Source organism: Alexandromys fortis, unplaced genomic scaffold (genome assembly GCF_014885135.2).
Source record: "Alexandromys fortis isolate MF-2015 unplaced genomic scaffold, M_Fortis_MF-2015_v1.1 scaffold_68, whole genome shotgun sequence".
NCBI lineage: Eukaryota > Metazoa > Chordata > Mammalia > Rodentia > Cricetidae > Alexandromys > Alexandromys fortis.
This window is the reverse complement of record NW_026067948.1, coordinates 45,528-72,641: the sequence shown is the minus strand read 5'-3', so window position 1 is coordinate 72,641 and position 27,114 is coordinate 45,528. Positions and strand designations below refer to the sequence as shown.

Here is a 27,114-nt window from a genome sequence, read left to right as displayed (position 1 = left end):
CACAGAGAAAAGTGGCTGATGAACTTTGCCAATATAAGTAGGACAGTCCTTTAAATACTCTAGGCCTGTTAGCTGAAGATGAATGTCCCAGCATTACAGAAGAACTTTGGGTGACTGTCTAGGCAATCAGATATCTGTGTCATTTCTAGAGTTTTGGAAGTTGCTTACAATGTGCTTCTTGTTTATTCAGGTAATATCTTTCTGGGATCTTTGATGGAGTTGAAGACTAGATTGTTGTAATTATAGTTTTCTTTAGTTATGATAAAAGATAAATTAGATACGAAACTTTAGTCTTGCAAAGGTAGAATAAGTGATATTTTCTTTAATTTTTTCCAAGTACAAATAGACTAGATATTGTAACTATAATTCTTTCCTGAAAACTGTTTTGTTATATGTAACTTTACTATGTCAAAGTAAAAACTTTCCTTTTTGATTAGATAGAAAGAGGGAAATGCTCTGGAATAGACAGGCATATCTCTGTGATTTCAAAACCAGCTTTGTCTATAGAGCCAGTTCCAGTACAGCCAGGACTAATGAACAGAGAAACCTTGTCTCAAAAAACCACCCCCTAAAAAACAAACAAAGGAGCAAGCAAAACCAAAAAAGTGCTTTAGGGACAGGAGAAATGACTCAGTGGTTAAGAGTACTGGCTGCTCTTCAGAGGACCTGGGTTCAATTCTCAGAACCCACATGGCAGCTCACAGTTGTCTGTGACTCAGGTTTCATGGGACCTGACACCCACAGCAAAAAAAAAAAAAAAAAAAAAAAAAAAAAAAATAGCTCACTCCAAACAACAGTGACCCATCTATAAGGCTATAGAAATATGTCTGTATTGGAGATAAAAGATAAACTACTGAAAGATGTCAGGGCTTTTCAGTGTGTTACTAATATGATCTTTTTGACTAAGAAATTGTGAGTTTAATCCTACTGGAAAAAATTGAAAATTATATATGTAATGTGGAACTGAAATGTAGATTCAAAATTAGAGACCTGCTTGTCCTTTAATTAGACAGTAGCTAGAGACTGCATTTCTTTTTTGTCTAGATCTCTCACTTGGTGGTAATTTTGACGGGAGGCTACTTGTGAACTTTCTAATAGGAGAAGTTACCAAGCTGAGCTAGGCTAGCTTCACACTGTGCTGGCTTCAGAGGCTAGTGAAACCCCACTCCCTTTGCTTTAAACTACAGGCACAGCCATCACTGTTACTACTGGCTGAGTGATTCGGATTCCAGAGGATGCCAGTAATTGTGGTTTTTCATCACAGAGGATAAAGATAAGAGGAGAGATAGGCTGGTTTTTACACAATTAAATGCTGCCTCTCAGGCACCTCTGTTGGTAGGAGTCTGAGGGTCAGGAACCTCCAGCCATATCATTTTCCTCCTGGCTGCCTGCTCTCATCTGTATCCCCAATTCAAGGGGATGAAGAAAAGGTGAGTTTAAACCTTTTCCAAGTCTTGTCTGTGGAGCAGATAATAAACAAAGATTTTCTGTGGAGTAGAGGAGATCACTTCAGTCTGTAGCTTTTTTGCAAGATACAGCATGAGGATGTGTATGAAATCTATTCTTTCCTTTTATGATTATGACAGTGGTGTTTTGTTTTCATGTATGGCCATGAATCTGAGGCTCTGTTGTTTTTTTATTTGCTACTTGCCACTCAATATTAATCAGATTCCGGTTTTTATCACTTATCACTCAATTGCAATTGTAAATGCCCTGAAGATAGGAATGGCTATATAGTTATTTGTTTTTACCCCAGTTTCTTCCTTTTTTTTTACCCCAGTTTCTTAAATAAAAAAGGAAGTTAAAGAGTTGATAGTGTTTTAGATTTCTTCCTTCATGAACTATGAATAAAGTACTTTAGTAATAATATGAGCCAACATCATAATTTATTGAGAGAATACCATATGTAAAATGACTTTAAAAGTTGAACGGTGAATAGAGGCCTTCCTAGAGTAAGGAACAAGTTTCCTAATTTCCCTGATGTGCAACTCAGTGACATAGTGAGAAACAGCTTGCTCTTTGGAGTCTGGCAAAATTGAGTGTATAGTGTGTATCCTTTTCACCATAACAGGATTTATTTTCTTCACTTTGAGATTATGAATGGGTTATTCTTTCTGGTTTCTGTATGGATGAAAAATGTTTACATATTTTACATGTAATAAAAACTAAAATACTTTGCTTTAAAAATTACTCTTTCCTTTCTTTTTCAAATACTATACTACTTTTATAAGAAAACACATTTCTGACATCAGTTTAATATCAGAAATTGTGCCTTACTGTGATTTATAAGAACTTAGAAAGGAGTGGTGGCTAATATGCCGATGAATGAATTCTAGAAATAGACATTGTTTTCATTTATAGGAAATGCCTTCTCTTTTTCCTATCATCATTTGCATAAGGGAGTTGAAGTTGATTTATAAACAGAGTATTAAACAAATAGCATTTACTTTCCCTGCTCAGGAGTGCGCAAGAAGCTGGGTATGTGAAGTGATTAAGATGAACAAGGCACCCACCAGACTCCACTTGCTTCAGAAGTGATATGAACACAAATGATTGTGAACAATGGGAGGGAGAGAAGCATAGGGCTATAGAAGGAGGGCTCAGGAAGACTCTGCTCAATCACACACATAGATAAAGAAGTGTTGACATCACCAGCAAGGCAAGAAAGTCAACGAAAAAGCATCCCTGGAGAGCAGAACAGAAAGGCAGGTCTACTTATCATCCTTGGTGGTTTTTATTTAGGGAACAATAACTGACATCTTTGGTGCTCCAACAATGATCACATTCATATTTTTTTTCTTTTGTCTAATTCAAATAGACACATGTCTCTTCCACTTTCTTTGCAATGTTATGAATCTGTCCATCTCCAGGAAACCCAGGTAGCAGCAGAATATTGTACTATTGCCCCCAGAGCTCAGTTTAGGGAATATATGGCTGAATGATCAGGAAAGGATGGCCTTATCTGCAAAGAGAACTCTGAATCTTTAGTGCAATAATTTTCCACATTCACAGGACAAAGCAAATACTCCGTGTGGGTAACACTGGCTTGGTTCCAGTAATAACACAGCTGTTGAAACAGCTTAGTCACCGGGGCGATGGAGGCAGTGTGGTGAGAGAATGCTGGGGTGCAGTGAACTGACATTTAGCTGGCTAGCGGGGGCTCTGAGAGCCAGAACAGATCTGTGGGAGAGCTGTGGAGAGGCTGCTCCCCGCCCACAGTCATCCCCTTGTTTCTTTTGAAGCTGAGCCATAATCCCCTCCCTGGGCAAGGTGCCTGAGGAAGAAAACTAAACACATTTTTATGACTGATGGGAGGGAATGAACTGTTTCGATCTTTCTAGACACCTGGTTTCTCTCCCTTACAATGACCTGTTTTTTTGTTTGTTTGTTTTTGTTTTATTGGTTTGGTTTCTTGTTTTTAAATGCCTCGGGGTAGTTAAAATATAATGTGTAATTTAGATATAGTGGGGTGGGGGTGACCTGCACCTATGGAGAAAACCTCAAGTAGTTCTTTAGTTTTGACTGTTCAGGTGATATAAGAAAAAGTCAGATGGAAAAGCTTCAATCCTCATGACTGGTCTTCCCTTGATCCCTGTAGCAACTGCATCTGCTAGAGCTTTGTCCTGAAGTTCTGTGGACAGATCTGATAAAATACTTCACTGGTCACATCAGAATTTGGGACAGCCTAATGAATTGCTATGCAGCTACCCTGCTGTTTTTGCAGCCTTTGAACATCTGACCTTCATGTTTTTTTTCTTTGTCCTGGGCTCCTTTTGCACTGTTTGTTTTGGAAGTTGTTGAGTTAAATTAGCCATCTCTTTCCTTCCTTGGTTACAGTATGAGAATGCAGCTGTCAGTCTGTGAACACTGCCATTGTCTATTTTTAGATTCAGTGTGAATAAAGCTCTCTTCTCTAATTGCAGAGAGAGAAGAGAGAGAGAGAGAGAGTTTTACAACCACCAAATCAGCTATTTTGAGTGCTCTGTACACTGTATGTGTTGTCCTGGGGAGAAAACAGGTAGCCACTGTGTCTTTCCATCCCTCAGTTATCAGGTTTGTTTTCTCTTGGCTTGAATAATGATTATGGTCATATAGGAATAAGTCTGACCACATTTGTTTTCCTTGTTTTAATACTTGCTGGCTTGAATAGTTCTGTTTTCTCTAGCTTTGTTATATGGGAAAAAAAGATGATCATTGAGTTCAAATTCCTTGCAAATTATTCTTTTACTATATTTTTTAATTAAATAAACAGAGCTATGAAATACAATGGACTGTGATTTTTTTTTTCTTGTATAGCTCTCTAACCAACATCCTTTGTGCCTAAATCCAGGTCTGTCTTTTATGTTGCTGCTAGGAATGCTTCAATTTTTTAAAATTATTTATTTGTTTTGGTTTTTTGAGACAGGGTTTCTCTGTGTAGCCTTGGTTTTCCTTGAACTTGCTCTATATACCAAGCTCACAGAAATTCGATGGCCTGCCTTGGCCTCCCATGTGCTGGGATTAAAGGCGTGCTCCATCACAATCTGGCCTGCTTCAATATCTTTCTAGGGAGAATACCATGGTATTCAGTGTAACTCGGACTCTTAGTTATCAGACTCTCCCAGCTGCTCAGTCCTTTATTCCTTCTAGCAACTCTTCTATCCCCACCATATTGAATTAGTTTCTCTGACCATTTATTGCTTCTTTATGCTTATATGGATTTTTAGATGTACATCTTCCTTTATCCATGGTTGTTTCTACTCCATTACTTCTTGAACTATTGTCCTGTGATTAGTAGGTAGATATCACTGTGGATGAGTTTATTCTGAAAGTCACACTTTCTGTGCTTCATTGCTTAACCCAAATGCCTTTAAACACTTCGAGATACTTGTATACATAGGTTTGTTTCAGTTTTCGATTTTCCCAATTTACTGTGAATAATTTGAGGGCAATGATTTTGGCTTATCCATTTTTATCCTTAGTAGTATTTATAGAACCAGTCGATGCTTGGAAATATTTGGTAGAGGAAAAAGAAATTCATTTAACTTTTAGAGGAATATTATTGCCCCCTCAGTGGCAGTGCAAATTGTTGTTTTTGTCTTATCATCTGATTTCCCTCTAGTTTTAACAAGCCAGGTTGAATAGATTGTCAAGTCTTGCTGTATCCGGAAGAATGCTGCACAATTTTTCTTCTCTGGAATCTCTTAGAAGAAGTTTTATCTATTACATAATTTCTGTGTCCTGCAGACCCATTTTATTGTTTCATTTAAGCACAAAACCTTAGCTAGGCACTAGATCAAATAAGTTGTTGGTTTATAGCTTCTGGAACTACATTTTCTTTTTTTCCCTTTAACCCCACTGGCACTTTCTAGCAGAACATTAATACATTATCCCCATATTATTATCCAGAAAAGAGAATTAATCACTTTCCTCACAAGCCACTCTTTTTCCTGATCTAGAGAACACATACTTTTTTTTTTTTAGTATGTAACTGGGAACTCTATTCATTACTTATTTTTTAGCTGTGGTTAAAATAATTGACAAAGGCAACTTATAGAAGGAAGAGTTTTTTGACTTATGGTTCCATGAGGATCCGAGTTGGTCATGGCAGAGAACCATAGCAGCAACCAAAAGTGATGGCAGCAAGAACAGGAGCTGAAAGCTCTCATCCTGAACCATAAGCATAGCCTAGAGTGAGAAAACTGGGGATAGCATGTGGCTTTGAACCTCAAAGCCTATGTGACATACTTCCTCTAGCAAACCTATTCCTTCTAAATCTACTAAAACAACTCCATTAACTGTGACCAATTATTCAAACATTTAAGCCTGCGGAGTCATTTTAATTCAAAACATCACAGGAGGGCTGGAGAGATGGCTCAGTGGTTAAGAGCATTGCCTGCTCTTCCAAAGGTCCTGAGTTCAATTCCCAGCAACCACATGGTGGCTCACAGCCATCTGTAATGAGATCTGGTGCCCTCTTCTGGCCTGCAGACATACACACAGACAGAATATTGTATACATAATAAATAAATAAATACTTTAAAAAAAATCACAGGAATTAATTACAGGTCAAATTAGACAAACATACTTTTATGAAGTATGCAAATGTGTGTTGCATATGAATATATGCATGAATGTATATGGAGGTAGGATTGGGGATAAGAAAGTATTGGTAGGCTATGTAGGATATTCTTCTGTATGCTTTAAAAATGTGTTTCTCTCGTTGGTTTATAGTAAGGAGAGGGTCCCTTGTTTGTCCCGTCCACCCGGCTAGCTTACATCCGAAATAACCACACAGAAACTGTATTAATTAAAACACTACTTAGCCATTAGCTCTAACTTATTATTGGCTAACCCATCTCTGTTAATCTGTGTATTGCCATGTGGCAGTAGCTTATCAGAGATTCTAACAGGCATCCATCTCTGGCAGAGGATCCATGGCTTCTCTGTCTCTTCCCTTCTTCCTCCCAACATTCAGTTCTGTTTTTCTCCGCCTACCTAAGTTCTGACCTATCAACTAGGCCAAGGCAGTTTTTTTAGAAAGATTTTTTTTAAGATTTATTTATTTATTTTATATACAATATTCCTTCCATATATGCTTGCATGCCAGAAGAGGGCACCAGATCTCATTATAGATGGCTGTGAACCACTATGTGGTTGCTGGGAATTGAACTCAGGACCTCTGGAAAAGTAGTCAGTGCTCTTAACCTTTGAGCCATCTTTCCAGCTCCCCCAAGGTAGTTTCTTTATTCATTAACCAATGAAAGCAACACACAAACAGAAGGAACTCCTATACCAGGTAAAGTATGAAGAACTAAGAAAACAGAAATGACTAAGATGCAGTTCTTGAAGTTAAGAAGGCATCAGTTTGATACGAGCAAAGGTGCTAAATAAACCCTATCTCCAGTCATTTGTAGTTCACTGTGTATAAGGGGTTTCCTTTTAGAAATTTGGTGTGCTAGTGAGGTGAGTGTAGTGTGCCCAAATGACAGCATTGAAATAGTGGCACGCATATTCTGAGGCTCTGTCAAGTAATTGGCATACATTGCCTTCTTTATTTCTTATGGCCTTATGAGATGTTTTACTATAACTCTCATTTCATAACTGGAGAAGTTTAGACATGTTCCCAGTCTTGCACTGTTCTCAGGTGGCAAGGTGTGCTGAGATCCCAGATTGTCTTTAGAGCTGACATCTTTTCATCTGCCAATGTTGTAGAAGAAGGGACAGCCTGAGTAAACTAAGAGAAGAGACAATAGAGGAACCAGATAATATCTTAGTATGCTATTTGTAGAGTTTTCATTTTAGACTGAAGATGGTATAAAGAATTGAAAGTATGTTTAGTTTTGTTTTAAAGTCTCTCATATAGTCCCTGCTAGCTAGAACTTGTTATGTAGACTAGACTAGCCTCAAACTTCAGATATCTGCCTACCTCAGCTTCTCAAGTGCTGGATTTAAAGATATGGGCCACTGACAGTATTTTAGAAGACACCTCTCTGATTGCTGTGTGAAAAATCTCAATTAGGCCATAGGTAGTAGTTGTGTGAGAAGTTGAGAAATGGAGTAAGTCTGAAAGAATGAGAAAGAATTGACGATGTGAATTGTTTGGTTTCTCCATGATCTGTGGCACTTCAGATTCATCACTCTACACACAGCTAATAGTGTTTCCAATTGCTCAGTCTTCATTGAGTTGCTGCCTTGACTGCAATAAGAAAAGATAGATGTTTTTTTTTTCCTGAAAAGGAGTATCTCTATAAAGTACTAGACATAAGAAATGTTTTATTCCTTTGTCCTTGTCATATTGCATTTGTAGACTTTTTAATTACAGCCAAGAGATAATGCATCAGAATATAGAAATGGAAATACTTCTCCACAATACTGTTTGACAGGATGGAGAAAGATGATAGAGAGATATAGGAAATTGACTGTTGCCTGGTTTGTTAAATAATCATGCTCATTCATTTGTATAACGGTTCACACCCAACCCTGGAGGATATCTTAATAACACAGGCAGGGCCAAATTTATAATTAGCCGAGTCCAGTTTTGCCAGACATTCCATAGATATAAGACAGGGTTGGTTTTGTTATTTTCTTAATTGAAAGCATCAGGAAAATACCAGTCAGGTCGGGGAGCTTTTGATTAGAGAATGAGTGCTGGCACAAATAACCCCAGATTATATGTCTGTTGGAGACTGAAAGCTGGCTGGTCTGAGTTACTTCCATCTGAGGTTACCAAACAACCACGTGTAACTGGAAATGTGAGAATGCACATGAGTGAAAACTTTTTGTACCTTTTTTCCCAGGGCAAAAGCCCAAGTAAATCAAGGCTTTTTTTTTTTTTGAAAACTAAAAAAGTTTTTGACACCATATAATAATTATTTCTTAATTTCCCCCTTTCTTTTCACTTAATTGGTCAGTAGTATGGCCTAACTCTTCTGTTGCTGGATGGAAAGGAAACTTGTGTATGCTATACATATGCCATGTATGCCAGACTTGTGAGGGCAAAATGCCCTATGCTTCTATATTTCCTAGGTGTGGAGAGATGTATAGGGAGTTAAGTGATGGCTGCTATGTTAGATGAGAAGATTGAAGATAGGATGCACACTAGCACCATTGCACATCCAGCTTGTGTCTTTGTACCATCTGCTTGTCTAGTACTAGATTTGAACAGTGAAGCATGAGTGAGAAGCAATCAGATGATGGCTTCCATCACTATTGCTCACATCACTCATATACAGAAACCAAGCCTTTGTCAGTTATCTGTTTTTGGTTATTGGAGTGTATTTAGCTTCTGTATAGCTCTTTGTCATCCACCTTTGTTGTCTGAGTTTCTGTCCTGCCCAGTTCCCGCAATTGTTAAGTCCCAAAGAAATCACACAGAGGTCTATATTAGTTGTAAACTGGCCCATTAGCTCAGGCTTCTTATTAACTCTTATAACTTATATTAGCCCATTATTCTTGTCTATGCTAGCCACATGGCTCGGTACCTTTTTCAGTGAGGCCGTCACATCTTGCTTCCTCTGCAGCTGGGTAAAGAACTGCGTCCTCTTTCCAGAATTCTCCTGTTCTCATTAACCCACCTCTATTTCCTGTATGGTGGTCCCACCTATACTTCCTGCGTGGCTACTGGCCAATCAGTGTTTATTTAGAATATAATTGACAGAATACAGACCATTGTCCCACACCATACGTCTACCCATTGCCATCTCACTTCTTAGCAGAGCAGGGCAGTGTGACTAGTATAAAACCCCACTGAGGAATTATAGTCCATGTTTCCTAGTGTGGAAGGTTACTGATCTTTCTGAGATCTTTCTGTCTGTGATGATTCCCATAGACCATATTTTTCTTACAAAGTCTTGTAAATTTCTTCATGTAAGAGTCCCATCCCTTAACCTGATGTAAGTAGTAATTTGAATGAATCATAGTGACATTTCATAGCTAGTTCCTTTTCCTATATTCTGAAATGAATTTTCACCAACACAAATGTGTTTGAAAAACATGAAATTTACACAGCAGAATGGAATGATGGGATTCCACACTAAAGGGCTAATCCAGAAGAGGAATGCAAAACCATGGATTTAAGATCTACACATAATTTATGCTAATACCTTATGCCCTTATTCCATTAAACTGATATAATCAGTCTTTATTTTATAGGTAGCTTTTCCCAGTGTATATGTAGACTTGGCCTTCTTGCTTGTCTCCCATGGAATTCAAATAGGTTATGCAGTCTTAATTATGTCTACAAGATGTCAGGTAGTATTGCCCAAGCAGTAGCCCAGAAGCCATGTGACCAATGTTTTATTATATGCAATGTAGTCATTAAAGCTGAACAAGATTTCCTACTCCATTGAAAGGCAGAAGATAAAATAGTTCAACAGCAAGCAACACAGCTTTACTGACTTCTTTTGCACAGTGTTCTCCTGTTTCAAAGCTTTAATGGGTTTGGAGGGAAGCTCCGTATTTTTCTCACCTGCTATTATACTGATGAAATGTAGATATGAGGATTTCACTTCCTTCAATAAAATGATGACAGAAATTTCTGCCCTTCATGCTTTATGCACTGTTCTAAGCAATTTCCATGAAGTGACTATTTAGAGGTCATACAATCCTAAGGGATGAGTTCTATTATAACATGAGAAGCATCTATCCTGGGAACCATAACATTGAGTCCAGGTAGGGAGCCAAAGGGTTATTGTTACAGCCACTTATCCTGTATCTCTGGATTTCAAATATACAAATAAAAAATTGTAAAATGCTGAGGCTATAAGCCAGGACATACAGTCATTGCAATGTTTTGGGAACTTTGTCTTTCTGAGTTCTTCCTACACAGAAAAATAGCACCCTTGTCCACAACTATGTAGAGTGTAAGTAGATAATGGGTAAAATTAAGGCATAACAGGCACTTGGATTATCAGCAGGAAAAATGTTTTTAGTAACAAGATTGCTAAATTTAAAAAAAAAAATTAGGCTGTTTCTCTCAATTTTTCATAAGAACAGCAGCTTCTTTAACACATGTTCATATGTGTCCATGTTTCATATTTTGGGAAGAGATTTCATAAGTTGTTGAGGAGCACAATAGTGAATGTCAGAGGTGAGTCTTTAATTTCCTCATTAAATTTTCATATCACTCCAAGTCCAGCTTTGCCTAAGAAAACAGAGTTCAAAAGACACCCAGGCAGCATTCTATATGGAAAAGCTGCTCAACTCTAAACAGACTCTTATTTTAAAAGAAAAACAAACAAAAAAACCCAAAAACTTAATTTCTGTTTTTTTTTTTTCTTTTTAAAAACCAAGACTGCTGTGGGACATTGGTCTGTATCCTGTCAATTATATTTTAAATAATCGCTGATTGACCAGTAGCCAGGCAGGAAGTATAGGCGGGACAACCAGACAGGAAGTAGAGGTGGGTCAAAGAGGACAGGAGAATTCTGGGAAGAGGACGTAGTCCTTTATCCAGCCACAGAGGAAGCAAGATGTGAGTGAGTGCCTCACTGAAAAAGGTACCAAGCCATGTGGTTAGCATAGACAAGAATAATGGGGTAATATAAGTTATAAGAGTTAATAAGAAGCCTGATGGGCCAATCAGTTTACAATAATGTAGGCCTCTGTATGATTTCTTTAGGACTTAGCGATTGCAGGAACCAGGCAGGACAGAAACCCTGACAACACAAGACAGTCTGGTAAAATGGTTCAGTACCAGTTCACATGGGCTACTGAAGGAACACATAGTGTTTTCTCCTTAGACAACCTCATTCTCCACCCACCTTAGTCTCTCTTTACTATATATGTATGCAATAAAAGACAGAACCATGGTCACTCGTATTCCCAGGCTTCCAACTTGGTGCTCTTTGACTTACACTGCAATTCTCAAGCTCTTCATAGAAAAGGTATTGTTTTGGTTCAACATATTTTGACTCCATGCTTGGGCTAGAGGGTTTCAGTGATACTTTTGAACCTTTTCCGTTCTGGGAACACAGTAGAAAGCTTTGATCAGAGTTGAGTAGCTCTTCCATGAAGCATGATTAATTTTGCTGGTAGATATTTTCTTGAATTCTACTACTTTATCTAATAAAAGTAGTAGGAATAGCAGGTCTAAGGATGATTCATATAAAAGTTGTGTTCTGTGACTGATTTGAGAATGACAAGTTAGACAAAGTGATAATCTTTAGAAATATCTGGGCACATTTAATATATACAACATAATGTCTTAAGATATATATAGCAGGGGCTGGAGAGATGGCTCAGAGATTGAGCACTGACTGCTCTTCCAGAGGTCAACCACATGGTGGCTCATAACCATCTATAATGAGATCTGGTGCCCTCTTCTGGCATGCAAACATACATGGAAGGAATGCTGTATATATAATAAATAAATAAATCTTAAAAAAATATATATAGCAACAGGAATACTTATAGTGAAGCAAATTAATTATTATCATTACTCTTGCAGCAAAACCACAAAAGAAATGGATAAATGATATGATGGAGAGTTTTTATTTTTCCCTTCCTTCCTTTGTTCATTCATTCCTTCCTTCGTTCCTTCGTTCCTTCCTTCCTTCCCTGTTCCCCCCTCTCTGGAAGTTTTAAGGTTGAAACGTAGAACCTGCCACTGAGTTTTACTCTCAGTCAATATTTTTCCTTTTAAGGCTACTTTAGGATCATTATCTTTCTCATGTTAATATCAACAATATGTCTTTATGCCATTATTTAATATCTGAAAGCCTCAGTTTACTTATTAATAAAGGATATATCAATGTTTAGTTATGAGAGTTGATAGAAAATTAAATTAGTTAATTTAAATAAACCTCAGAACTTATTGTTACTTAAAATAGGGTAGTTGTATAATAATATAATGTGTAATTTTTTATTGCTTTTCCTTTGAACATTCTCAGTAGATTAGAAGAATTGTTAAAGCTGGGGCCAGGCCAGTGGTTAATTCTATCTGATCTTTACTCTGCCTGAAATATCTTCTCTACCTAGGCCTATTGCTATTCTTTTTTTTTTTTTTTTTTTTTTTTTTTTTTTTTTTTTTTTTTTTTTTTGTGGGGCCCAGGGTAGGAGTTTCCCTGAAGGCATACCTACCATTTCATGATATATTTCACAGTGATACATTTGACCAATAAACTGTTCAGCCAGATATATTCTACTTTCTGATTACAACAGATTTACTTTCCTAATGAACTGGAATACCAGTTTTGAATGTATGATTCTTGGACTGCTTAAAATTATGCTTAAGAATATGATTGATTAGGAAGCCCTTTCAACCCTTTTCATCTCCTACTCATCTCATATAGAGAGAAACAGCCTTTGTTGCTTGTGCGAAGGCACCCCAGACTCTGAGATCTAGTGCTGTGTATGTCTTTCTGTGAACAACAGCCTTTTGATCATTATTGACCACACAAATGGTTGTTTCATTCCTCTTGGATGCCTGTTTTTGGAGAAAAACACATAAACACTGAGAATAAGATCAGAGTTGTCCAAGAAGAGTATTTCCAGAGTAACACAAGACAGAAGTAGGACATTGGGTGTGTAGGTTCTGAGAGTGCATATTTCTCCTAGGAATCACCTAGGAATCTTCAAAGCCTTTGAAGAATGGAGGAGGACAGTGGGACTCTTTAGTAGGGTGAGTTTACTTTGTCCATGTGTAAGACCTGCCCTATTCTTTCAAAGAAAATAGTTTTCCAATGAAAAGAAGAGTATGGAGAAAAAAAAAGAAACAAAAATAAAAACAAGCAAAGTAACTATGATAATTATCAAGTATCTAAGGCACTTTTTGTGAACTATTAGGTACAACAACTCCCATGTGGCTCTTACAGGAATATTTTACACCAGCAGTGCAAGTTACAGGAAAATAAGTTCTAATTATGATTCAGATTCTGAGCAACTGTGCTGCCTCAGAGAGAATGAAGTTTTTATTACTGGTAGAGCTTAAATAGAAGTTCTTGACTCACAGAATGACTATGGGAGAAGATCCAGAATCCATACTAGATTTTAGTACTGTGACCTCAATCTTTAGGTTTAGGTTTGATAATAATATCTTTTTTTGGGTTTTTGTTGTTGTTTTGGGCATTTTTTTTTTTGGTTTTTGTTGTTGTTTGTTTGCTTGTTTGTTTTGATTCCATGGAAGAGCCTGTGAAAATGTTGGGCTGTTTAAAAAGTATTTTTCACAAAATTACTTATAAATAGTCCATTTTTTCTCTTGCAGGAGAAAATGCAGAAGTTTCCATGGATGTTTCCCTGGGTTACCGTGATGATATGTTTTCTGAATGGACTGAAATGGCCCATGAAAGAGTACCACGCAAACTAAAATGTACTTTTACATCCCCCAAGGTAGGTTACTTTTATTGCTGAGTTGACAGTGTTTCTTTCCTGGCATGGAGTAACAACAATTAAGTGACTTTTGATATCCCATCAGGGACAGAATGTTTTCATTTTTTTTAAGTGAAGGAGAGGCTATACTATTCGCTGAAAAGAATTCCTGATCCTGTCTTTTCTCATCTGTTGTCTCATCTTAGTTGATCCTAAAGGACTTGTACAAAATCAGAAAAATTTGATCCTTTCTCTAGCAATGGTCTTTTACAACTTTGCTTTTGCCAGTGTATGAACAAAGTTAGTAGTGAGAATGGCAGGTGGAAGCCTCCGAATACTATGCCCAGCATACATAGGCGTATACTTTTAGTATAAATTAAATAATTGATTTGAAATAAAAAAATATGTGCCCCCATTCCAGGTTCTATCACTAAGTCAGAGTTCACAATCTAGCTTTATAATTTGTCTATTTTTCTTCTGCGACATAGATAATGTATAGTAACCTTGTTTTTTTAAGAACCAGAAGAAATAAGGAACATGTACATGTACAATGGCTTTATAATTTAACATTATGCCTAAGACATGTTTGTGAATCAAATGCAATGTTAACATGATGGGCTGTAACTCTCATAGGCAAACTCTACCCAGCATCCAATCACCTGTTGCAGTTTGTTTTCTTGGTTTTCATTATGCAAATGTTGTCTGAATACCAAGCACATCTGTGTGATTTGCAAGCTTATAGAAAATACAGATTCTCAGGCCACACTTAAAACCTGCTATTTCTGCTGCCGATATGTCAGTAAATTATAAATAATAGAAGTTTATTGGTTCATACTTGTAGAGGCCGAGACTTTACAACCATGATACCTGAAATCTATTCAGGTCTTTTGTACTATACTAAAACATGGTAAGAGAACTATCGTACCCATATGGGAGAGGAGATAGGACAAAAGTGGGCTTCACATAGCAAAACTTCTCTCTTGATTATTAACCCTTCTCCACAGTGACAGCATTAATTCATGAGAGCAGAACATTTATGACCAAATCATGATAACAACTAAATTTCAATATTAGAATTGACAGGCACATTCAAGTCATAATTCCTGACTCAAATCAGGAGACAGTACTGAAGACTTTATTTCAGTGCACTTTCAACTTATACTCTTGGAATGAACAAAACTTGAAAAGTTCTACCCCAGGCCCTTTCTTTTCTTATTGTCTAAATATAGAGTTCTCTCCTAAACAGCCTAGAATAATTGTTTTAGGTAGGCTCTTGAAGGTAATTTAATGGGTAAAAAGGAAAGGAACCTATAAACTGGGAAAATAAAGAGATAGCTGCCATTTCAAAATTCTTTTTATGAAATTGAAGAATAAATAATTCTTCTATATGTGATGTATCTTAGTTGTATTTTTCAGAAAAGAGCCTGGTTAAATGAAAGTTACAGGACATTTGGATGTAGAAAATTTTATCCTCATAAAAAGAAGTAATTTTTCACTTTTCCTTACACATTAAGAAATGTGTGTGGGTGCTGCCTGTAACCGCTTCTCAGTGACAGGGTCTTAATTATCTTTAGGATGTGTTGATCTCCTTCTCAAAAGAGATCAGACTTTGAAAGGTGTGAAGAAAGTGAATCATCAAATCTATGTATTTTGATTATGGTAAAATTTAATTTTGATTCTGAATGTTAAATGAGAAGTTGCTTTAAAGGTCTGTAGTCTACAGTGGATTGTGAAGTCAAGAAAAAAAAAGTCAAGTTGCTACCTGATGTAATTTTCCCTAATTAGGTAGTCTTATGCCAGAATTAGGAGTGGCTAGGGAGGATATGAGGGAGAGAAGGCAGTAAAAAAAAAAAAAAGGGAGAAAATGAGAATATTGTTTTTTCTGAAGTGCCATTAATACTGGTAGAGGTAGAACTTTAGAAAGCGAACCCAAAGCATGTTACACATACATATACGAAGGCAAAATAGTTAATACAAATAACATACAAATAAATAAATAAGGAAGGAAGGAAGGCAGGCAGGCAGGCAGGCAGGCAGGCAGGCAGGCAGGCAGGCAGGGAGGAAGGAAGGAAGGAAGGAAGGAAGGAAGGAAGGAAGGAAGGAAGGAAGGAAGGAAGGAGAAAAGGAAAAAGAAAGGAACCAAGGAAGCAAACAAACCCTCCAGCCCCTAACTGCATGTAGTGAGTTTGACACTAATCCTGCTAGGCAGCTTGTAGTTTACTTTCATCAATTCTTACATATTTTTATTTCTATACTTATTTAGGTAAAGGAAGAAAAAGCAATTCTGGGGCAAAAAGACCGTTTATATGGGAAGAATCATCCAATATGCATCCATAATTTGAGAAAGAAACAGAATATTTTATTTTTTAATATTTTACTTTTAAAAATCTTATTTGCTGCCAATAATCAACTGGTAATGTCAGACAAAAGCCCTCATACATTAGAAGATAAATTTTCATGATTCATTACTGATACATGTCTATACTAGAACGCGACCGACTAGTGATGTCTGACCAGGAAGGGAAGAAGAAAGTAGAGGTGCACAGATTGTTTGTTTGCTAGTTTTATTCCTCCTAATCTACAAGTGTCTCCTGTCTTTGTATGGGGACTTGTTCATTGTACTCAGGTTTAGAATGTCCTGATTGTCCAGTAAAGAGGCCCTGCCATCATTACAAAAGGTGCTGAATCCTTTTGATCCTAAACTACAGCCTCCTATTCATCTTCTCACTGAATTCTGTATTAGTTATTTTTCTCTAATATGACAAATTATGAATGCCAATGAAACAATTCAGAACTAGGAATGAGAAATGATTCACCTTTATTCAATTATTCAGGACACATTAAGTTATCTGCATGTAGATCTAATATTAATGACAGATTTCCAAGTACTTATCAGGGAAAAAAATCCCTGCTTGCTATAGCTCATGCTTCTGCACACCGTGTTTACCTCCTGTACCCACCTTTAAAAGGCACATATACAGAATGTCTTGAGAAATGTATAGAATTTATTTCCTCACTAACTCATCATCTTTCTTAAGTTGTTAGGAAGTTCAAGAGGCTTTTTTTTTTTTTGGTACTGGGTTAAATTTCTGTTTAGTTAAATTTTCATCTGTCTCTTGCCAATTTGCTTCTTGGATAGTTAGGAGGTTCAGGTTGGGTGTAGAAAATTTTGAATGAGCATCTCTAGCAAACTAATTCCATTGTTCAAGGCACTGTGTGCAACTTCTCTTTCTTCTTCTTGTCTTTAAAGCCATTTTTATTTGATGTGTATTTTTTTCTCTATGTATGCAAGTACACCACCTGTATGAATTCTTGCAGGAATTTGGTTTTCTATTTCTGTGGAGAGAAACTGTGATCATGGCAACTCTTATAATGGAAAACATTTAATTGAGGCTGGATTACAGTTTCAGAGGTTAGTCCATTATTATCATGGTAGGACATGCCAGCATTCAGGCAGACATGGTGCTGAAAGAAGGAGCTGAGAGTTTTACATTTTGATCCACATACAAAGGAGACCTCAAAGCTCAGCCCACAGTGACACACTTCCCCAATCAAGGCCACAAAGCCACACCTCCTAATAGTGTCAATAACTATGGGTGACTGTTTTCTTTCAGACAACTAACTACACAGACCATGGAAGCCAGGTGCCTTGGAACTCAAGTTATAATCAGTTTTAAGCTGCTGTGTGGATGCTGAGAATAGAATTTGAGTCCTCTGCAAGAGCATCAAGTTCTCGTAACTGTTGAGACATTTCTCCAACCCCAATGTACTGCTGTTTTTGTCAAATCAAGAAGAGGAAGATAATTTTAGCTTTCTATATGTCACTGTGAAAATAATTAGCCATTATCAAGATTGTGATAGACTTCATCAATGACTTTCTTCCCGAATACACACTCACACACACACACACACACACAGAGGAATCTTTGGAGGTCTCTTAGGAGTTACCTAAAATAGTTGAACGGTCTGATGCAAAGCTCTAATGTGGTTTCTAAGTCTGAAAAAGGCTTCAAAAGACAGAAGAATTCTCTGCTTTTTATCTAAATTTTATTTTTTAACTAAAATGGGGCTGATTTCTTCCCCATCCTATTCTCCTCTCTCTCTCTCCTTCCCTCCTTTTTCTATCTTTGTGAAGTAGTTCAGTGAAAACAGATATTACAGTATTCCTTGTAAATCTGTGCCTTTAATGTGCATCTTCACACATTAACATTTTAAAATTGATGACATGAACTCAATGCAAATGAATGCATATAGTGTTTTGTAAATAGTAATCTGCCTTAAACCATCTAATCTCTTTCCAGACTTTAGAGCATGAAGGTCGTTATTATGAATGTGATGTCCTTCCTTTCATGGAAATTGGGTCAGTGGCTCATAAATATTACCTTCTAAATATCCGACTACCAGTGAATGAAAAGAAGAAAATCAATGTCGGAATTGGGGAAATAAAGGATATTCGGTTGGTGGTAAGTGGGCGTAACTGAACCGACAGTCTGTGACCCTGAAGCAGCAGTCAATACAGTATTCATAAAAGTGTCACAAAGAGTTTTATCTTAGTTCTTCCATGTCTTTCCTCACATAGAACCTTAAAAGCTCCTGGGAAAGAAACTCTTCTATTAGTTCTGCCATTTATATGCCTATCTGTTTGCTTCTCTAAGAATGACAACACAACCATGTTGATTAAAATTCTAAATTAAAATGATTTGCATAAAGTTATTTTATTGTATGCATGATTTTTAATATTAATGCTTTAATTTTAATGAGGTCTTTGAGAGTTTTCAGTTTCATATATGTTTGGATCATATTTGGTCCCCCAACTCTTTCCAGATCTATGTTTTTTTTCCTATCCTCCCAACTTTGTGCCATGAAAAAAATCAAACCAAACTAAAACAAAATAAAAATCTTTCAAGATCTGTTTGGGCTGCCCAAAATATCATTAGATGTTTATTCTTCCACTGGAGCTTGCTTGGTTGACTTACAAAGGGCTGTACTCTTACATAAAACACTCTCCTTCCTTCCCCAGAAGCTGAGTTGCTAATTGCTCTGTGGCTAGTAGTAGGGTTATGTGTCCAATTCTCTTCTCCATGTGTGATTTGTTCTTATCGGGCTTGTACAAGTTTTATGCGTTCTCTGGTAACTGCTATGAGTTTATATGAACCTTGCTGTTTACTGATGATATTTCCTTGTGGTCATCTATCTCTTCTGGTTTTTTCAGACCTCTATTCTGAAATGATCTCTGAAACTTGAGAGGAATGGGATGTTTCATTTTCCTTTAGGGCTAAGCATTCAGCCTCTTATTTTTTTTTACCTTGAGCAATTGTGGATCTCTGCACTTAATATCTTAAGTAGTCTTTTTTTTTTAAAGATCACCAAAAGTCCAAGTTTTTAGATTGATAATTCAACATTGACTTTCAGAGAACAAAGAAAATTTTAGCTGACTTTCTATTTTAAGCTTCACCCATACTGGCTAAGATTCATAGTGCTAGAAGGTGCTATATATACTAAAGGAAGCTAAAAAATAACTGTTAGTCTCAACTAGCAAGCTATGATAATAATTTTCTTGCAAGATATGTTCACTGGTAAAATACTGGCACACATATTATACGAATAACTAATCAGTTTTTGATGATTTAAGGCATGCTGCATGGAATGGAACTTATACCTGACAGTGTTAATGATGCCAAAAACCTGAGAATAAATACATCATGTGCCCTAGGGAAAACCTACTGCTGTTATTCTGATAAATGAACATAACAATAAAAAACTCCTAAGAGATACTGTTATATCAATATATAAGTGCATATATTAGGGAAGTATCTTCTTGCAGTAAATGGCAATTAACACAGAGCCCCACAACTGAACAGCATTCAGAGAATGCGACTTTGGAATGCTCAGCTCCAAATGGGTTGTCGTTATCACATTCCTTCTCTCAGCGATTAGGAATCTTTGTAGAAGGAGGGAATGGAGAGATCGTAGGCACTAGAGTGTACATTTTACATACACAACAGGACAGATGCACACATAAATGCACAATATAAAGCCAGAAAAAATCCTAGTGCTAAAAAGGGAGTGTGAGCACAAAGTCCTACTCCTAGCCAAGAAGTTGTTCATTATTTATATTTTGTAGGATAGGGAAAAATCAGTTTTCACCAATGAAATGACAGATACTGTCTTTATCAACCACACTCCAGGGCAGGTTCCATGCACAAGAATTGTTGTCTACAACAGATTAGACTCCATGTCTTGTTTTTGATTTTTCCTTTTTTGTTTGCTTCTTTTGTGGGATTTTTGTTTTTGTTGATAAGTAAGAGAAAAAGAATACAAAGTAGGGTGAGTAAGGAGGGGGGAGGATCTGGGAGGAGTTGACAGAGGAAAAAGAATATTATCAAAACATATTGTATGAAATCCTCAAGGAATAAGTAAAAACATAAGGGAAAAAGAAAAAGATGAAGCAGATGTTTTATTTTGTTTGCCGTTCAGAGTATAAGAGTGAGCATGGTCCTGCAGCTTCCTTTTGATCATGCCCACATTGTTGTACAGATGACCATGCCAACGTGCCAGGGTCCTGGCACAGGAAATGTTGTAAAGGCCAAGAGACTAGCTCCCAGCCCCTACCCAGAGTTCCAAAAGAGAAATGTTTCTCAGGAGTGGGAATTGAAATATTTCTGTAATAACTTTTACACAGTATCTTAGTCATTTTCTTTATTTCTTCTTTAATCCTAATTCTCTTGTCCTAATTGTCTAAAATTTCTTAGCTCTAATTCTGTCCCAATTCTAATATCCTTATTTCTTTTTCTTATTTGTACATTCTACATCCTTATTCTTCTGCATTTCTACATTGTTCTTTCTGTCTTATTTCTTTTGCCATCACACACTGCCAAGCATTTATATATTCATTATTAGTAATAAAAAAAACTACAAGGAAAATTCTCAGGGACACAGGCATTGTTTGAAGATACATAGCAAAATTGAAGCCAACCACAAGTACTGCTGTAAGGAGGTTCTGGCCCTCTCTTAAAGGGACCACTACAGGTTACAAAGGGAGAAAACGAAACCATTGAGAGAACTAAGGAAAAGGCAAAGAATAGGTGCATTATTTTACTATATCTGGACCTAGTTAGCCAATTAACAGCCTTTTTCTAAACACCTAAATCTCAGAACCTAAACAAAAAGTTAGTATAATGAATCTAAAAACTTGCACAAATATTAACTGCTATTTTGAATCAATGCAAGGAGGTGTCAGTGAAGGAAGCATAGGACAACGTAAATGCTATTGATCTCTTGAAGGACTATGATATAACAAGACAGACGCCTGTAATACCACCCTAGTTTACTATGAATTTTCTGAGGGGCTTAGATCCTACAAGGCCAGACACCTGCAATTTCAAAAGTAAAATCTGTGAAAGTTCTGTTTGTGATCTGTCCAGAAGAACACATGTCTGGTCAAATTGCTCTGTCACCAAGGCTAATATGTTTCTCACTGTAATGTGAAGAACATAGTGTAGAGAGAAGTCATCTTCCTGACCAGCCACAAATATGTGTGTTCATAAGACTGAAATGCAATCATGAGGTTATAAGTCCACATTACATGAAAATGCATGGTAATGGGGAGATATAATAGCTGTTTTTGCACAAGTGAAATTACAGATGAAAGTAGCAGGTTTCAGAGTCAGTGGTCCTGCTGACCTTACCAGGAAGGTTTTCTCCATCTGAGATTAATTTCTTTGATGTGTTGACATCTGGATTATCAATTACTGTAAGCTGTCATTGTGTTATGGTCTGCAATAGCTTGTGACAAATGCTCCTGACACAACTTAAAGCTGGAATTCGGCGCCTTAGCCTCTCTCCATTGATATGGTGGGTTCTATGATACCTTAATTGGTCTTAAGATCACATAAAATTATTGTAGTTATTTCTAAGGTCATAGTGTGATCATGATTGCATATAAACAGGATAAGAAAACATTTTTACCATAAAAGTCACAAATGTTAGCGAGAACAGTGATGATTTAGGTTCTTTCCATGTTGTTTAATGAAGGGTATAGAACATAGCATAAGGAGGCCACATTTTAAATCAAACCTCATTCACACACAAGAAAATTAGAAATTAAATTAAAAGCACAGGTAAAGATAGAGATGTATAACATATTTCTGTAATGACTTGTGCTTTTTGCTTTTGTTTTTTCTTTTAATGGCATGTTATGAACATAATGTAATTCTGCTTTCCAATATTTCTTACTGGACCTATGTGGTATCTCCAATGTTGAATGAAGACCCTACAGAAAAATCTTTGATTAAGTTCTTAATCAATCCCTTGACATAGCATGGCCCATTTTTATGATTTTCATTATATTTCTATGATATCTGAGGAAGCGACAGAGGGTATATGAGGGCAGTACCTTCTGTGACTATGGACACTGTTGTGTAGGTAAACTGTTTGCTCATCTGTATTTATATGTAAAAAATAACACTAATGTATATTCATCTCCAAAATTATATTTGGTTTTGGTCTAGGGAATCCACCAAAATGGAGGCTTCACTAAGGTCTGGTTTGCTATGAAGACCTTCCTCACACCCAGCATCTTCATCATTATGGTGTGGTATTGGAGGAGGATCACCATGATGTCCCGACCCCCGGTACTTCTGGAAAAGTGAGAACTGATTCAGATCACACTTAGAAAATGCTAATTTTCTGTAATATGCCGTGCTCTTATTTTGTGTGTCTAGTTCAAGCAACCAGTGTGCTACTCCAGCTGGTGAATTGATTTGAAAGTCATTGTGAATTCTTTGTCTCCTTCAGATTTCATAAACAAATTATTAGTTAATCTTAAGAATGATAAACCTTGCACTGCTGTCTTTGCTGTTCTTCTCCAGGGTCAGATTTTAGATGTTTCTCTATCAATGGATTGTTCCACTTTCAACTGAATTTAAACTCTCTCATACATAGGATGATGTTCCTGTAGATATAGTTCATTTCTTTCTCATATCAAACAACTTTTTTTTCCTCTTAGTTCCATTAGTATTATACATAAATATGCTGTACCATGAGAAAGTACTTCCTTCTAAAATAACCATATAATTTTCTCCTTTTACAAGAATCCTCAAAAACCTTGCTCACATGTCTGCTTCAGTTCTCTCTTGGTTCCATTTCAATATTGATTTATCTCCACTGTGCCATTTTACAGGTTCTTGAATCACCTCCACAGCCCAAATACCTTCTTTGTCCCATGAGCAGCATTTTACACAGCTAATCACCCTGTTTTCTTTATTCAAACTTATTCTTTTTTGTGTATTGTTCTCCTTTGCTGGCCATCATTTAGTCTTCATTACTGTTTCCCCATCTTTCTAGCTTCTTACACTGTTGAAACAGGGCAGGGACTTTGGACTTGCTTTCTTTATTAGCTCTACTTTTTTCAAAGTGATCTCTATAAATCAAAATTATGCATTGTATGATGATTCTTGTTTTATATACTTAGCCTTACCCTCTCCCAACTCTAGATACAAACATAGGAATTATTTATTTAGCATCTTCTTTTGCACTAAAAAAAATGTAATACAAAGAATACTTGACTTCTTTCTGCTGCCACCTATAGCTCTCCTAGGCCTCCCCATACTGGTAAAAGGCAACTCCTCTTCTTTAGTTGCTGGATTGGAAAGAAGGAAGCTACTTAGTACTCTATTTGTTATTCACTCTATCCAATTCCCAAGAAGTCATACTGTCTCCATTGCTACTACCCTAATCTTATCACCCAAATCATTGCTCAACTGGGTTATAAGAAGCACTTCCTTGCACAATTTTACTTACTACATTATATATACCAAAAGCCTCTGTGTTCCCTTTACAGGTCAATAAAATCACTCCACTCCATTGCTGATATCTCTGCTAGCTTTGCCTTGTCCTATAAAGTCCATTGAATCTTAATCTCCTGTTCTCTGCAGTACCTGTGATAGTGCTCAAATGCCTTGGATTCTAGGCTTTCACCCCAAAGCTTTTAAACTTGTTATCTGAAATAGTACTTCCCAGATATCTTAGTACCTCATTTACTCCTTCCCTTTAAGCCCTGTTGTGCTGTTTTTGATTGCAGTGTTTTGTTGTCTCCCACCCCATTCATCCTATTTAAATCATTATCAGTCCTCTTTCTATCTTTATATTTCTTTAACTTTAAATTAATATCTGTTAAGTGAATGAATGTTGTAGTTCTATTAGTTAAACTTTTTATTGGCTTGCTAGTCTCTTTTAAGGTAAACTTTACGTAAGTTTCTTCATGAGCTATTCCTCTCATGTCCTATTATTTCCTAAAATATGCTATACATAGATATGTAAATATCCCTGCTCTTCCAAGCCTCTCTGCATCCATTTAGACTCTTCTCTCTGCCCTTTTCACCTTCATTTCCTCAACTCTTTATGTACTTAGTTTCTGTCTCTGTAAAAGACAATCTTGGCAGTGTTCTTAGCCTCTAAACTGTGATGATGTTGCTTACCAATTTACTTTAATGCCTTTTTGTCTGGCTTTCCCATTAAATGCAGTTCCTTCAGTTAAAACATTGGACTTTCTCATTATATGTATCTGTAGCCTTAACAGCATTCTTGGTACATTATTTATGGCTTATAAGCATATGCAAATTATGGATATAGACATGTTTAAATAAATCAGAATGACATTTAAATAAAGAAGGGGCAAGTAAATAGTGTGGTGGAAGAAAACAAAACAAGTTGCCAATTGTATTTATGTGTAGTTATATAGTTTTTTTATTGAAACAAATATACTTACACAATTAGCAGTTGCCAAGTTTATCACAGTAATGGTGTGCATTCTTAATGATTGGATCAGTGATATTATGAAGATGTAAGAGGGTCTAGTTATAGTAAAACTTATCTGTTTAAGAAGGGAACAGGGTTAAAGTGTGTATTTCTCAGGTGACTCTATTTTGTGATACAAAGGTTAGTGTTACACCCTTTCATTTTCCAGAGATGTAAATTAGGACATTTTGTATCCCAGAGTGGAAACTACATGAATGCTAAGAAAGTGATCAGTTAGCTAAAATCTGAATAAATAGCATCTCAGTTCTCAAAATTTGCTTCAGACTTTTAAAGTTTGCCCTCCAGAGTAACATGGTTCTCATGGGTACTTTCTCAGAGTCATCTTTGCTCTTGGGATTTCCATGACATTCATCAATATCCCTGTGGAATGGTTTTCCATTGGGTTTGACTGGACCTGGATGCTGTTATTTGGTGACATCCGGCAGGGCATCTTCTATGCAATGCTTCTTTCCTTCTGGATTATCTTCTGTGGCGAACACATGATGGTAAGAACTTCTGGGGAAAGGGTATCTGTCTGTCCACAAGCGTCTCTGAGAAAGTTGCTGAGCTGAAGTCTACTTGCTTATGCCTCTCTTAAGCTATGGGAAGGTAAAAGAAATGAGAGACCACAGGTCTAACTCTTTTCCTGCAGGTTCATAGTCTTTCTTCACTAGTAATTTTCTGACTGTTTTGAGGCAAATGCACTAATCTCAGGCCCTTGTTTGTGAAATGTAGTAAAAAGTCAATGTATTTGAGTTTTTGTTTCCTTATATAAAAAGGAATAATGCTGTGAAAGAAAAATATATGAAGTCTGATCATTATTTTTATTTTTTGTCCTTTGGCTTGCCTTCTGCTTTCCCTAGACTTAAGAGCAGGCTAACTACCAGGCAATGTGCTCATGCCTTTTTTTTCAGCTAGCAGCTTAGCCAAATGATCCAGTGACATCTATTACCCGAGAATACTGACCTCTTTGCATGGCATCAAATTCTATTTTAAGAAAGGCTGAGTTACCATAATAAAAATAAGATTGATCTCATTCTTACATTATGGCTAAGATGCAGTTATGTCAATAAGAACTTTTATTTTCAAGTTAGGCTTCAGAAAAGAATGTTTTTAAATTGTTTATTTAAATTACATTTATTTGTGTGTATGTATATATGTATGTCCATGTGTCCGTGTCTATGTGTGTGTATTCGTGTGTGTGTAAGTCAGGGGTCAGTTTTCTGGAGTTCTCTCCTTTCACTGTGTGCATCCTGATGATTGATTTTTGTGTTTTCATATTTAAGATAAACTTAGCAAAATGAAGTACCTTATTGTTTTCATTTCTTGGTGATCATTTTACCTTTATAAACAAAAATTATTACTAAACAACAATTTATTTTGTGGGACAAAAATTTCTCTAACGTCATTCTTTGTCATCCCACAGTGCTGTGTGCATTCTTATTGGCAACTCCAGTGAATGGGCTTTGTGCTATGTCCTTCAGCTGACATGACACTGAGAGTTTTATCTCTTTTGTTCCTAATGCTATCATCTATCAAGTACATAGTAGGTGATTAGCTAGATCACCTATGGAATAGATTTGCTCTTCTCCTTCTTCAATTTGTTTTATATTAGGATCAACATGAGCGGAATCACATTGCAGGGTATTGGAAGCAAGTTGGACCAATTGCTGTTGGCTCTTTCTGCCTCTTCATATTTGACATGTGTGAGAGGTAAGCAGATATTGAAGTCACTCCAAGATGAAATGTGACATTCCTTGTCTATTTCCATCTTTCTAGAAGGAGTTTTTAAATGAAGAATGGTTTTTGGTTGTCCATGGGATTAAATATTGGAGAGGTCATATGCTCAGATGAATTCTGTGACAAAACCAAAGGCTTATCCCTTTATACATTCAAAGTGCTTTGGATCATATTCTCAAGCTCTATATCCCCTTATACTCTCTGAAGTTTATTTTCTAAATATGGTACACTAACACCCCTACCATGGTCCCCTTGCCTCTCTTCATTGCTTCAATATTAAGGAAAAGCTCTGCTCTGCACCTGTATTTCATTTTCCATCTTGTTTGTTTGTTGTTGTTGTTGTTTTTTTTTATAGAGGAGTGCAACTCACAAATCCTTTCTACAGTATCTGGACTACAGATGTTGGAACAGAACTGGCTGTATCCTTCTTTGATGTATTTGAGGTTTCATTTTTGTCTCCATATCTGTCTGGGCTTCATGATCATTTTCTGTGTTTCAGCAGATAGTCTCTAGATGAGCTCAGCCAGGGCTTTGGTCCTCAGACCAATAGCAAGAATTAGAGATAAATATTGAGAAGAATTAGTATGTGCTTTCAGACTGTGAAAGCAGCCAACGTGGGAGTTTTCAGGATCTCCCTGTGCCATAGGTTTTAGATACAGTTCAAAGTTTCTGGACTGAAGTATATCCTAAATCATCTATTTTATAAGGTATTTGCAGCTTCTTCTTGAGCCACAGAGATACTCTCTGGTTCCTAGAACAGAGGTCACCTATATGGGAGGGAAACTTCTG

At 36.7% G+C, this 27,114-nt stretch overlaps 1 protein-coding gene across 1 annotated transcript in view; it reads left to right on the top strand.

Annotated features, from left to right (window-relative positions):
* The window catches only part of Wls (Wnt ligand secretion mediator), a 79,872-nt gene that overhangs the window by 37,315 nt on the left and 15,443 nt on the right, over positions 1 to 27,114 (top strand). Inside the window, 6 exon segments of the mRNA XM_050149460.1 lie at positions 13,685 to 13,809; positions 18,090 to 18,251; positions 22,299 to 22,435; positions 24,923 to 25,091; positions 26,201 to 26,298; positions 26,681 to 26,744. Coding sequence (XP_050005417.1) covers positions 13,685 to 13,809; positions 18,090 to 18,251; positions 22,299 to 22,435; positions 24,923 to 25,091; positions 26,201 to 26,298; positions 26,681 to 26,744 — 755 coding nt within the window.